The 13,305-nt window shown below is 41.9% G+C and overlaps 2 protein-coding genes across 2 annotated transcripts; one reads left to right on the forward strand and one right to left on the reverse strand.

Annotated features, from left to right (window-relative positions):
* Positions 1 to 1,610: 1,610 nt before the first annotated feature.
* Positions 1,611 to 5,287, reverse strand: LOC117647178 (pre-rRNA-processing protein TSR1 homolog). Its single transcript, XM_034388797.1, has 13 exons — positions 5,066 to 5,287; positions 4,833 to 4,987; positions 4,602 to 4,717; positions 4,297 to 4,525; positions 4,012 to 4,212; positions 3,706 to 3,921; positions 3,410 to 3,581; positions 3,115 to 3,327; positions 2,799 to 3,022; positions 2,452 to 2,721; positions 2,240 to 2,350; positions 1,942 to 2,149; positions 1,611 to 1,844 (listed from the first exon to the last, which is right to left on the reverse strand). The coding sequence occupies exons 1-13, from the start codon at positions 5,178 to 5,180 to the stop codon at positions 1,663 to 1,665; spliced, it is 2,412 nt and encodes an 803-aa protein (XP_034244688.1). The 5' UTR covers positions 5,181 to 5,287; the 3' UTR covers positions 1,611 to 1,662.
* Positions 5,288 to 5,359: 72 nt separating this feature from the next.
* LOC117647174 (protein flightless-1) lies at positions 5,360 to 12,883 on the forward strand. Its single transcript, XM_034388783.1, has 21 exons — positions 5,360 to 5,488; positions 5,767 to 5,877; positions 5,957 to 6,195; positions 6,279 to 6,440; positions 6,575 to 6,795; positions 6,890 to 7,106; positions 7,216 to 7,454; positions 7,543 to 7,637; positions 7,729 to 7,796; positions 7,872 to 7,995; positions 8,878 to 9,000; positions 9,085 to 9,449; positions 9,531 to 9,842; positions 9,917 to 10,166; positions 10,253 to 10,406; positions 10,487 to 10,682; positions 10,788 to 11,042; positions 11,136 to 11,262; positions 11,354 to 11,536; positions 11,624 to 11,737; positions 11,822 to 12,883. Exons 1-21 carry the CDS (start codon positions 5,426 to 5,428, stop codon positions 11,954 to 11,956), a joined length of 3,753 nt encoding a protein of 1,250 aa, XP_034244674.1. The 5' UTR covers positions 5,360 to 5,425; the 3' UTR covers positions 11,957 to 12,883.
* The last annotated feature ends 422 nt before the right edge of the window (positions 12,884 to 13,305 follow it).

Below are 13,305 nucleotides of genomic sequence, written 5' to 3' on the forward strand. Positions count from 1 at the left end.
GGTGCGGCGCGGTGCGGACGGCGTAGCAAGGGGGTCTGGGGAAATGCACCGAACCGTGGGCAGGGGGCAGGGGAAGGGGGGAAGGGGGCCCGACTCGGCTGGGCTGGACGCGTCGCGACGCCACAGCGGCGGCCGGCTGACGCGCTGACGCTGACGGCGGGGTAGTCGGCGGGCCCGGCGCGCTTGGCTCCAGGCCGGTGCAGGTGCTGGCAGCGCTGGCAGGGGACTGAACTGTACCGGACTGCGGACTCCGGGCTGTCTGCTGGAGCCGCGGAGCGCGGAGCGGGTCGCGCACGCACTGCACGCCGCACCACGCGCACGGGCCGCGACGCCCTCCCCTCCCCTCCCCCTTCCGCTTTGCCCGGCCGCTAATTCTATTCCCTGGCTGGCCGCGCCGCCCCGCCGCCCGCACTGCCGTCCTATCCCGGCGTGGCGAGTGGCGGGCGACCCTCGCGGCTTTGCTAGATCCCAATCGCCGCGCCAAACCGCGCCGAACCGCGCCGCGCCGCAGGGAAGCCCAGCCAAGGCCCGGGCCAGGGTAAAGGCCAGGACGGCCGGCGCGGCCCTCTTGTTCGTCTTGCCCTGCGCGCTGCGCGCGGAGGCCGCCGTGCCGCGGGGCTAACGGGACGCCCGCCTCCTTTTTGGCGAGAAGCCTGGTGGCGGTGGCAGGCGGCGCCGTGGACTTGGCCCTGGGGGTCACGGCCTGGTGCCCGGTGCCGCGGTGCACAATGGGAAGCGCCACTCTGCACAATATTATCGGAGAGACGCCAATCGGCTTGGGGTGGCACCGCGCCGAGGCAAGGACGACGACGACGAAGGGCCCCTCATTTTGCGTCGGTTTTGGAAAACCGACAGGGCGCCGTGGCACTCAGCGACCCAGCGGTGCAAAAGTCGGAAAAGAGGAAAGAGGAGGTGGGGGGCGTCTGTACCGCTTGGCTTCGGTCCGGCGCGGGCGGAAGCCGACCGCGATCATGGGCAGGGAGAGGGGGGGAGGGGGCGGCGCCGGTTCCGGGGATTCCGGGCGACACTCGAGGACCGGCGGCCAAATAAATGCGGTCGGTTTGGACCAGACTCGGCGCGAGGACGTGTACCCTCTCATTGTCACGGACTCCACACTTGAACAATTGAATCGAAATTTTGACAAAATTCGTGTCATTTCCGGTCACTTCCTCCACTCTCGTGTGCACTCTGGATCTTTCCCAAGCATTTTACAATTTTCCAAGTCCTGACTGAGGATTGTTCTCCGCGGACCAACTCTTCCAGGACAAGGCAGCGGTTGCACATCAGGAAACCGCCGCGTCCAGGGTCCCCCTTTCGGTTTCCCATTGCTGTTCCTGACCATTAAGTCGGTCGGGTCGGGGCGAATGATGCCAGCTGTTTACCGACCCGGAGCGCGCATGATTTGACATTTTACAGAAAGTGACAGTCACTCGCGCTTACGTCCAATCGGCTTGCGTTTTGCGCTGCCCGACATAGACCCGCTCGACTGTGCCAAATTCTATACCTGGCAGCAGGGCAAGCATGGGAGTGAAAATAACTCTTCTAGTTCATATCAACTTTAATATGATTGGTATCACTATTAATCCAAGATTCAATAATAATTAAAGACCTATATGGTAAACAATATATACAAATATATTTTAAGAGATATATTTAGTTAAATTAACTCATTTCTTCATCCTCTTCTGTGATAGGACGAAGAGAAGCTTTGAATAAGGGGTCAGGTGCAGCAACACATGGGTCATAGGTCCACTTGGGGAAAACTCGTTTGTATAAATTGAGGAAGACACAGTCTTGAGACTTCAGTTGTCCATCAAATACACACTTCATGTGGCCATGAGTACCTTAAACCAAAAATAAAGCAGTTAAGTTAGTAAGTACATAACAGGGTAAAAAATTCATTTTTTTTTTTAATCATTTCAACATTATAATGATGCCTACCTAAAGGTTCTCTGATATGCCCTCGCCTGCCATACTTAGTTCTAAGCTCTACAGGTTTGAACCAATTAATGTCCTCTCGGTTGAAGAACATAAAGCGGATCACAGCTGAGCGTTTATGTACTTTGAATGGATGTCCACTCAGGACAACACGTTTTGCAATGATGCGGTCAGGGTTCACAGATAACAAACTTCCTGTAGCAACCAATTGCTGCAGTAAAATAAAGTGAAAAAAGGAGTTAGTTTGGGAGAAGAAAATAAATTAACCAGACAATACAATGATGCATGACAGCTAACACACCTGAGTTCCATCCTTCCTTTCAATAAAGGCCAGAACTGAACAAGGGGGAAATGTAATGGGTGCAAACACAGTTGCAGCAACAACTGTTTCAGGTTGAAAATATCTCTCAAACTGGAAAAGGAAAGGATAAGCAAGATGGTTATTAGCATTGAAATAATAATCAACCAAAGGTAATAAATGAAGTTATATGAAGCAAAACATCCAGTGTATACCTTGTGTTTGGTTCCATTAGTATGCTGGCTGAATATGGGACAGGCTTTGAACCGCCTGAATCCAACTTGGAAAACTAACTGCTCCTTTGATTTGATCGGCCCTTGAAGACCAAATGTCATTTGTGCAGGGCGTTTAAGAACCATGTTAAGAACTGACATTTTTTGTTCATGAGGTAACAGGCCATAGACAACCAAGGGATACCCTGGCTTGTGGGCTGCTACAACTTCTTTTGGGACATTAGCAATCACTAGAGTGACATACCATCCAGGCTGCAAAACAAACAAGAGAGCATAAGTAACACATTAGGCACAAACAAAAAATATGCTTTTAACTAAGAGAAGCTCACCATAGCTCCAGTGTTCTCACTCAAGTTGTCCATTACTCGTTTACGGGTCCGATCAAAATTTTCAAATTGAAATATTCTTGCGTAATCACTAGGCAAATTTTCTTTGCAATCCCATGGAGAAGTGCGAAAGGACTGCAATCCACGGTATTTTTGAAACCTGAGCCGGGCTGGCATGTCATGGGGTGTATCAATTTCATCAGGGAACTCAGCGTGAGTTTTGGCATCTGAAAGAAAACAAATTTAAATAAGGTACAGATTTTATGTTTGTTATGTAAAGAAAAAGTTGTTACTGGAACACAGGAAGCAAAGTACATACCTTTCAGTTTGTTAAGTGCTTCAAGTTCTTCGTGCATATCCATTTCAGCATCATATCTGTCTGCATCAGGTGCTCCCTCTGTCACAGTGTCAAAATCATCTTCATTTTCTTCTTCATCATTAGACTGATCACTCTCTTCAACAGACATAGCATCCAGATCAGGGTCTTCCATATCATCAGCTGAGTCAGACTCATCATCTTCGGATGCATTCTCTAGAAATGTATGAAAATTTGAATCAAAAGCAAGTTGCAAGCTGTGTTAGAGGGAAAGAAATAAAGATTTACTCTACAATACCTGCATCACAGTCTGGAATCCAAGCCGCCTGATAGTCAGAAAATCCTTTAGGAACCCTCTTTACTTTTCTCTTAGCTTTACGTTCTGCTTCTGCTTCAGCTATTTCTTCTTCAGTTGGCCAAGTTTGTTCTGCATCCATAGGATCCGGAACATTTTCACTCTCAAGGCTCTCCTTCAAAATTATTGTTATTCAATTTAAAAAAAAAAAAAACACATGGATAGATTAGCCAAATAAATGAAAAAGAAAAAAAAAAAGAAAGAAACAATATATTTGATATGTTGTATCAAATAAGTACCTGTTTTTGAGGATCAGCAATATCTAAAACTTTAGATTCTTGTTCCATGTCATCATCTGACCTTTTGCCAATTTCTAATGGATGAGGGTCTTGGGCTGGCATTTCTATGCATTTCAACTGGAAGTTACCCCAACCGGGTATATGAACTAATTGATTAGCCGACAACGTCTGGCCCCTCAAATAGCCAGTTAAGCGCAAAGTGACTTGATCATCCCTCTGAAAGGCACAAGAAGTAGGTACCAATGAAATGAACAATTTGTTATGAGAAATTGGGAATTAAAATTTGTAAGGCTGTTAGGTGCTGACCTCAGTATCTGACACAGGTTGGATATCTTCAGCCATCATATGAGCTCTACGATCTCTCTGAGTGATGGATTTCTGTTTCTGACCACCAATACGCCTCAAAACAACCAGAGAATCACTATCTGTGGTAAGTGCGGAAACCTTTTCATCAGGCAAATACTGGCCAATTTCTTTTTGAATTGACATTTTAGCTTCTTGTTGTTTCTACAATTAAAAATAGAATGTCATGAAGATCTCTACATTGAAACAAAAAGACAGTTCAAAAGGAGTTCAAAGTTGCAATAATACCTTTTTCGAAACTGTTTCAAGGTCCATAACAGCCACAACAGTAGACGGTAACCCTTGTGTCATAGACACAGTGAGCAATAACTCAGCTTCAGGATATAGACCCTCTTCCCAATGACGGGCGGTCTCTAGAAAAAGCACAGTGTCAGCCACTTTAAGGGCATCCAATGTAGCATACAGATCACCTGGTGTCACTTCCAGAAATGAAAATCTCTGCTTGAATCTAGGAACACTGAAACAAAAGCACTCATAAAGTTAAAATCTTTGTTGAAATTTTAAGAAGTTAAAGAAGCAAATGGATAACTTACCTGATGTGAACGACCTTAGACGGGCTGTTTGTGACAATGGCCTCTGGATCTGCTCTTTGAAGCATTTCCATCGCCTCCGCACATGAAACCTCAGGAGAAAGAGGCACGACAGCAACCTGCAATTAAACAAGACAATTGTCCAAGGCATGGGGGGATGAAGACAGGAGGACATGTCAACACTGTGAATTTACCGATACAAATCACAGCAACATGATCTAACCAGAAACTTACCAAAAAGGGTGCAGTCTTTGATCCGCCAAGAGCTCGTTTCTTAAGCAAAACTTCATCCCTCTTCCTCTTGCGAATTTGCCCTGCTTGATGACGTCTTCCTTCTTTACCGAGATCTTTCTTGTTCCGCGATGTGAGACTTTTTACAGATACCTTTCCTGATCACCCAAAGAAAAATTAGCACTGAATATAAATGATCAAGCAAGAGTGTCAATAACATAGGTTAAGCATGTTACCTTTTCTTTCATTGGCCAGAGCTCCTTTGCTTTTATGTCGGCCGTGTTTATGAGCTTTGTTTTGTTGTTTGAGAGCACTTGGTCTGTGCCGTACCTGAGGCGTGGTTAAACCCATTTTCTTCAAACCGGCATTCAGCGACGGACAGAAGCAAGACAAGTCTGCACAAGTCGACACAACACCATGTGGTTAACCTGCAAAACAGCAATGGCAAAATGAGAACAGTAAATTTTTCATTCCGTGTTGTGCTTAGCCTCGCGTTAAGATCGCTGACAATATTTGTCATACTTTTACAGAAATACCTTACGGATTCAATATTTGCATGAAGTTAAAAGCAAAATAGTGAAATTTAGTTGACCGAAATGGCAAATACTGGCGTATTACCGTTTGTTAGGGGCGTTGATTTCTCTTTGAATGATTTTAGTGTGAGTATATTTCATTTCAATAGCTTTTGGCGAGGTAACCTAAATAAACGCCAAATGTTTGAAGCAAAGTCACTTGTGTTATTTTAACTAGTACCTATTTTATAGGTTAAGTACTTTTTCACCTGTTCACTCTTAAAACAAGTTCTTTTGAAAAGAACCGACACTTATTGATCTTTTTTTGAAATGGTCTTCTGTGATTTGTAAACTTGAAGTTACTTTAGTGTCCCAAGTTGTATTGTTAGTCCTGCATTGCTTATCTTGGGTGTTTCTCTACACAGGATGGAAGATTTCCTCAGTCCATCCGTCTGATGACAGGTGTCCAATGGCTACGATTAGACAATGTTAATCTTGCCCAAATTCCTGAAGAAATGGGAAATCTCATGAAATTGGTGTGGAATATTGAAGTACTGCGATTGGGTGTCTTATTTGATCAAAATTCGTTGTCTTACATTTAATATTTCTGTTCAGGAACACTTATCTCTGAAACGTAATTGTTTAGAGAGATTGTATGGAGAGCTCCCAGAGCTCTCTTGTTTGAGATCATTAAATTTACGGCATAACAAACTTAAAAGCTCTGGTATCCCTTCAGAGCTATTTCGTTTGGAGGAGTTAAGCACATTAGATTTAAGCCACAACAACTTGAAAGAAGTTCCTGAAGGTCTTGATCGAGCACGGTCATTGTTAGTTCTAAATCTCAGTCATAACATGTAAGTGTCATCATGTTTTAATTATTAAAGGAACTGCCTCATCTTCCATGGGCCAATAAACTGTTTATAATAAATTTTTTCAGGATTGAACAAATACCAAACACACTATTCATGCATTTGACTGACTTACTACATCTGGATCTAAGCTATAATCAATTAGAAACTCTTCCTCCACAAACTAGGAGGCTAGCAAACTTGCAAACCCTTGTCTTAAACCACAATCCAATGGGTCACTTTCAATTAAGGTGAGTGCCAATTTGCAATTGTTCCTATTTGAGATTCTGTGGTTTTCTGTCACGATTATGTTTTAATATTTTTTTCTCTCTCCTCCTCCCCCGTCTTAAATCCTTTTTTTTTCTTTTATTTGGTGCTTTTGAAGACAACTTCCCTCTCTCACAGCTTTGCACACTCTTCATATGCGTAGCACTATGAGAACTTTGCAGAATATGCCAAACAGTCTCGAAAGCCTTACAAGTCTTTCTGATGTCGATCTGTCTATGAATGGGCTTCCACGTGTTCCAGAGGCCTTATATCCTCTGCCAAATTTGAAGAGGCTCAATCTCAGCTCAAATAATATCACTGAACTCTCATCTGCAGTTGGTATGGTCTTTCATTTTATTTGAATTTTATTTAAAGAACATTGTGCCTTTAATAACAAGACCTTAACTCGACTTTTATTTGTTCTTGTTTTCAGAAATGTGGACTAATTTAGAGGTCTTAAATCTCTGTGACAATCAACTCACTGCTCTTCCTGCTTCACTGTGTAAATTAGCAGCTTTGAGAAGATTGTATCTCAATGACAATAAATTGGACTTTGAGGGTATTCCTTCTGGTGTTGGAAAATTGGGCAGTTTGGAAGTATTCTCAGCTTCAAATAATCAATTGGAGATGATTCCGGAGGGACTTTGCAGGTTTGTCTGAATAGCCAAAATTCTATCTCCATTTCCTTTGGTAGAAATTTCAGTAAAAACATGGTTTGTATGCATTCAAGTCTATTGAAGAATTACTTTCCTTCCTCAGATGTGGATCACTCAAAAAACTTATAATAAGTGGAAATCGACTGATAACTCTACCAGACGCAATTCACTTAGCAGAATTGGAAACTCTTGACCTAAGAAATAACCCAGACCTGGTTATGCCACCAAAGCCAACTGAAGCCCGGCGTGGAGCAGGCATTGAATTTTACAACATTGACTTCTCCCTTCAGACCCAGTTAAGACTGGCTGGGGCTAGCGCACCAAATCCACAACCAGCTCAAAGTAAGCCATTGTGCTAGCTCTGTCAAGACCATTTTAATATACAACCTCATATGCTTTAGTGATTTTTTTTCCTTCTGTTTTGTCAAAGGTACCAGCAAAGATCCTATTGCCCGTAAATTGCGCCTGAGGAGGGGTAGGCGTGATCAAGAGGAAGCTGATCAAGACCAAGCTAAAATCCTGAAGGTACAAACTGCTTGCTTCCTCACAGTAATTTGGCCACCAATTAATGCACTTGTTTGTTATTAAAGCTTAATTTTTGTTTGTTTTTATTAAGGGTATGAAAGATGTTGCAAAGGAAAAGAACAGAAGAACATTGGAAGAAGTTAAAGCAGAATCCTTGAAGTATGCCATCTGTTGGTTTATTTTGATTTCATGAAAATATTTGTCAGTGTTGTTAACTTTGTTGTACTGTTATAGGCCTAAGAGATGGGATGAATCCCTTGAAAAACCCCCTCTTGATTACTCTGAGTTCTTTGATGAAGATGCTGGTCAAATTCCAGGCCTCTCTGTTTGGGAGATAGAGAACTTTCTTCCTAATCAGGTGAGAACCCATGTTTTCCCCTCTTGATAACTCTAACAAGACATACTACTCTTTCTTAAAATACCTACTGGATTGGAGTTAGTTTGTATTTTTCCTGGAGGGTGGAAACAAATATCTGAGACTTCTGCAACAAGTTACTGTGTATTTATTGGTTGACTGTGAAATTACTGCATAGATTTATCCTCCTCGATACTCGGATCAAGTGTTTCAAAATGGGGGTAAGGATGAAGATGAAATGGTAAGCGTGATGCTTGTGGATGGCAGTGAAGCCAAGGCATGACGCACGGCTAGATTCCTCCTCAGTTTCCCCTCTTTAGGCTTCCTCTTTGGATATACATTAAGCACCCCTGCATATACTCGATTTTTTAAATTAAATAAACAATAAATATAGCTGAACTTGCTGTTTCTCTACTCTTTGCGCTTTAGAGTAGAATGCCGCCTTTCAGCCAGAATTGCGTTTAAAACTCCTACTGTAACGCTGTATACTGTGTTAAACACAGTTTTCATGGACTTTCTTAAGGCGTCTTAGCATGAATGTCAACTATATTTAGAATATTTACAGTCTTATTCAAAATATTCTAGTTCAGGCTGGATGCTCTTTCTTTTATAGGTAGGAAGGTTAGTCCCCCCTGCCTGAGGTGCTTAGCTCATTCGTAGTAAGTTTCAATCATTCCCACTCTGATTAAGGATTTCTTATTGCATGGTTTTGCAATGCCTAGTCCAGGCCAGAGAGAGCTTTCCCCTTTTCTCCTTGTGTCATCTTGAGGGTGTACTACAATATTACGACTTTTAATTGTATAGATCGTTTTGTAAATTTGGTGTATTGTTTGCTGTTGTGTATCAAACTTAACTAATTCATGTCTTTACATTTTAATTTTGCAGGTTGAGGAAGTTGCCCATGGGAAGTTCTATGAAGGTGATTGTTACATTGTACTTAAAACTAGTGTTGATGACAATGGTCAGCTTTCCTGGCAAATATATTTCTGGATTGGTGACAAAGCAACGGTAATTTGGCAATTTATTTCATGTTAATTATTCTTTAAATTGCTGGGCTCAATTAATTTTACAAGTGGTCTTTTCGTTTTACAGCTGGACAAAAGAGCCTGTGCTGCAATTCACGCAGTAAATTTGCGCAATTATCTTGGTGCTCAGTGTCGAACGATCCGAGAAGAGCAAGGGGATGAATCAGAAGATTTCTTAGCTCTATTTGATTGTGATATTGCGTACATTGAAGGCGGGCGCACGTGTAGCGGATTTTTCACTGTTGAGGATACGATTTATGTTAAGAGATTGTACAGAGTGCATGCTGCTGCTAGTCATGGTATTCACCTGGAGCCTGTTGCTGTTGCCTGCACATCTTTAGACCCTCGCTATGTCTTTGTTCTTGACTGTGGCTTAAAGATTTACCTCTGGTACGGACCTCCTGCTAAGAACATCTTCAAGAGCAAAGCTAGGTACACTTATGTCTTTTCATACCTTGTGATTGAGTTGGTGTTGTCACAGCAAATTTCTTACCTATAGTCTCTTTATTTCAGACTCTTGGCTGAGAAGATGAACAAATCTGAACGTAAAAACAAGGCTGAGATTCTGACTCAGCTTGCAGGATCTGAAGATAATGAGTTTTGGGTTGCAATGGGTCTTGAGGATGGTGAGCCTCCTGAAGATCCCATTGAAGAACATGTTGATGCAAACTTCACTCCTATGCCTCCAAGGCTTTACCAGGTGCAACTTGGTATGGGATATCTGGAGTTGCCGCAAGTCGAAGTTCCCCACAACAAGCTGGAGCACACTCTTTTGCAGAGCCGTAATGTCTACATTTTGGACTGCTTTTTGGATGTTTTTGTTTGGTATGTAACTCTTCATAAAATTGAGCATTATTATTGCTACTGTAAAGAAATTTTACCACTTTTACTTCATTTAGGTTTGGTAAGAAATCTACTAGACTTGTCAGAGCAGCTGCTGTGAAACTGTCTCAAGAACTGTTTGCAATGCTGGAACGGCCCTCACATGCATGGGTCACACGAGTGCAGGAAGGCACGGAAACCCAATTATTTAAATCTAAATTCTGCGGTTGGGATGAAGTAATAGCTGTAGACTTCACCCGCACAGCGGAATCAGTTGCCAAGACAGGGGCTGATCTTACAAAGTGGGCAAGACAGCAAGAAACAAAGGTACTGTAAAACACTGTAAGACAGCTTGTACATTTCACTTTTATCCATTGAGGGAAGGGTAACAAACTTACAATTGATGCTTGCAGGCGGATCTTGCAGCGCTGTTCACTCCAAGGCAACCTCCCATGCCTGCAACAGAGGCACAGCAGCTTATGGAAGAATGGAATGAAGATTTGGAAGCTATGGAATCATTTGTTTTGGAGGGAAAGAAGTTTGTGAGATTACCAGAAGAGGAGCTTGGTTAGAATAACTTTTGTTTGAACTCCACATTCATGTATTATTGTGATTATGGTTGATAAATTTGATTGTTTGGGTTTCAGGTCATTTTTACAGTAGAGATTGTTATGTGTTCCTCTGCCGATACTGGGTGCCTTTGGAATCACCAGATGAAGATGGAAATGAAGGCAATGAACATGAAGAGAGACAGGCCCCACTTGAAGATGATTATCAGTGTGTTGTTTATTTCTGGCAAGGTAGAGATGCAGGAAATATGGGCTGGCTTACATTTACTTTCAGGTAAAAGGATGCCTTGTTAATGTTTTTTTCCTGATCCATTGTTTTTTCCTCCTTGCACATTATTGAAAATCTGAAATTTATAAATCATAATGTACCTTCTTACAGTCTTCAAAAGAAATTCAAATCATTATTTGGGGATAAATTGGAAGTGGTGCGAACTCACCAACAGCAAGAAAATTTGAAATTCATGGCCCATTTTAAAAGAAGATTTGTCATTCACATTGGTCGCCGTAAGGAGAAGAAGCCTGCTGACCAGGCTGCTCCAGTGGAATTTTTCCAGCTACGTTCAAATGGATCTGCACTCTATACTCGCCTGGTCCAAGTTAAACCAGACGCAACTACACTTAACTCAGCATTCTGGTGAGCTATGACCCATTTGTTTCCTTGAATACACTGTTGTTCTTACTTAACTGCTCTTATCAAACTGTTTATAACTGTTCTTATTTTCCTCAGCTACATTCTTAAAGTTCCATTAGACAAAGAGGCAGAGTCCAGCATCATTTATGTGTGGCTTGGTTCTAAAGCAGACCCTGATGAACTACGTCTAGTTGAAGAAATAGCAGAGGAAATGTTCAATAATGTAGGTGCTGTTTATTTATTAACTTATTGCAGCAGTTTGTGTCATGTCTGTACTAATAAAATGCTCTCTTTGTCTATTGAACAAAAAATAGCCTTGGATTAGCCTTCAGTACATAAATGAAGGTGAAGAACCCGACAACTTCTTCTGGGTGGGGCTTGGTGGTAAGAAACCACATGATACTGATGCAGAGTTTATGAAGTACACTCGTCTTTTCCGCTGTTCCAACGAAAAGGGATACTTCACAGTTTCAGAAAAATGTTCTGACTTTTGCCAGGTTTGTTCCTTTCTTTGACCTATTATTACCTTTGGCTTATCCCCTACCATCGTGATGGATTGTTAACTTTAAGAATCTTTGTCTTAGGATGATTTGGCAGATGATGACATAATGATACTAGATAATGGAGAACAAGTATTCTTGTGGCTTGGAGCCCGTTGCAGTGAGGTTGAAATTAAGCTTGCTTATAAATCAGCTCAGGTACAGTCATCTATATACTTTATAGAGAATTGCATTTAGTGAAATTTGAATTTTATTTACCTATGTTTTGTTGATCTTATTCAGGTTTACATTCAACACATGAGGGTAAAACAACCAGAGAGGCCAAGAAAATTGTTCCTGACATTGAAGAACAAGGAGTCTCGTCGATTTACAAAGTGCTTCCATGGCTGGGGTGCTCACAAGAAAGCACCAGAATAAGTTTAATTACTGACGAAATACAATGGTTATAAATGTTAATAACTTAAAATTGTGATATGAAATTCAAAGCACACAATTCATAGGTTGTATTATCATTGGTTTAACAATTTAATTTTCTGTCCTGATCAAGTTTATTTGAATTAATTTTCTTCTTTTAGGTGTGTTGTACATCAACCAGTTGTTTACTAGGTGTTTTTTCCCATTGAAAATTTTATGAACTTTTTTTTTTAAAGTCATTTTACCTCTTCAGTATTTCTTAACCAAGAGATCTCTTTTAAAACAGGCGCCAATTTTTTTTACCATTTGATTTTGAAGGAAGACTGACATGAACTGTCTGTTGTATCAATGAAAAGATGTGTGTTTAACATTGAAAGTAAGCAAGAAGCATTTTCCTCCCTGGTCTCTCTTGTGTACCCTTCCTGGATATGTGATAACCATGTGCAAGGCATATTTACTTTATGAAAGAGATTGTTTCTTTCATAGTGTGACCTTACAGCCAAACTACTAGTCCTGTCTGTGTCTGTTTGATGTGTCATAACTTATATTAATTTTATGATATTTTTGTTGTTATTGTACTAATTATTATGTTATTTGTTCATTAATCCTCTGTTATGCAATGTTTATGATTTAGATGAAGTTTGTGTTATAGTCAGGCCTTGAAACTAGCTTCTTCCTATATTTGTCAAATAATGTTGCACTCTCAAACTTAGTCTTTTCTGCTTGGGTATAGGCTCTGGTACACCAAAAAACAGGTTTCTAGCTCATGCATCTTTCAGTGAAATTTGAATTTTTACCTAAGTTGCTGTTTGAAGGCCAATGGATTAAAGAACTGATAAATTATCAGTATTCATATTGTACGTATTTAATTAACTGCCAAACATTTATATGCTGTATTATAATTAATAAACTTATTCCACATTACAATTACAGTATGTCTGATTCTGTGGGATTTAACCTTCATCTCTTCCCTTTGAAGAGACAACGGACAAATCCGATGACAGGGGCTGTTGCTGGCCGAGCAGGGCTGGGGTCGGAGGCCCCAACTAGGAACTGGGTCAAATCCGGCCGGGGTGACTGGACTCTTCTCGGGGTGCCTCATCTCCACGTGGAGCCATAGCGCAGGGGGGCGGTTGTGGTCCCGACGCCGAGGCATCGCGCCCCGCCCCACCCCGCCTCGCCCTGGCGCCAGTAGGCCTGGCGGTGGCTGATCGGTGATAGGGGTTTTATTTTCATCTGGCATCAACTCGACAAGAGGCAAGAAGGAAAACTTAATAAACGTTTAGAACCAATTTCGTACTTCAACGTGACGCCCGCAAGGTTGGCGCGCAGTGCAATAAGAGTGCAACAGC

Source organism: Thrips palmi, unplaced genomic scaffold, assembly GCF_012932325.1.
Source record: "Thrips palmi isolate BJ-2018 unplaced genomic scaffold, TpBJ-2018v1 HiC_scaffold_10, whole genome shotgun sequence".
NCBI classification, from domain to species: Eukaryota; Metazoa; Arthropoda; class Insecta; order Thysanoptera; family Thripidae; genus Thrips; species Thrips palmi.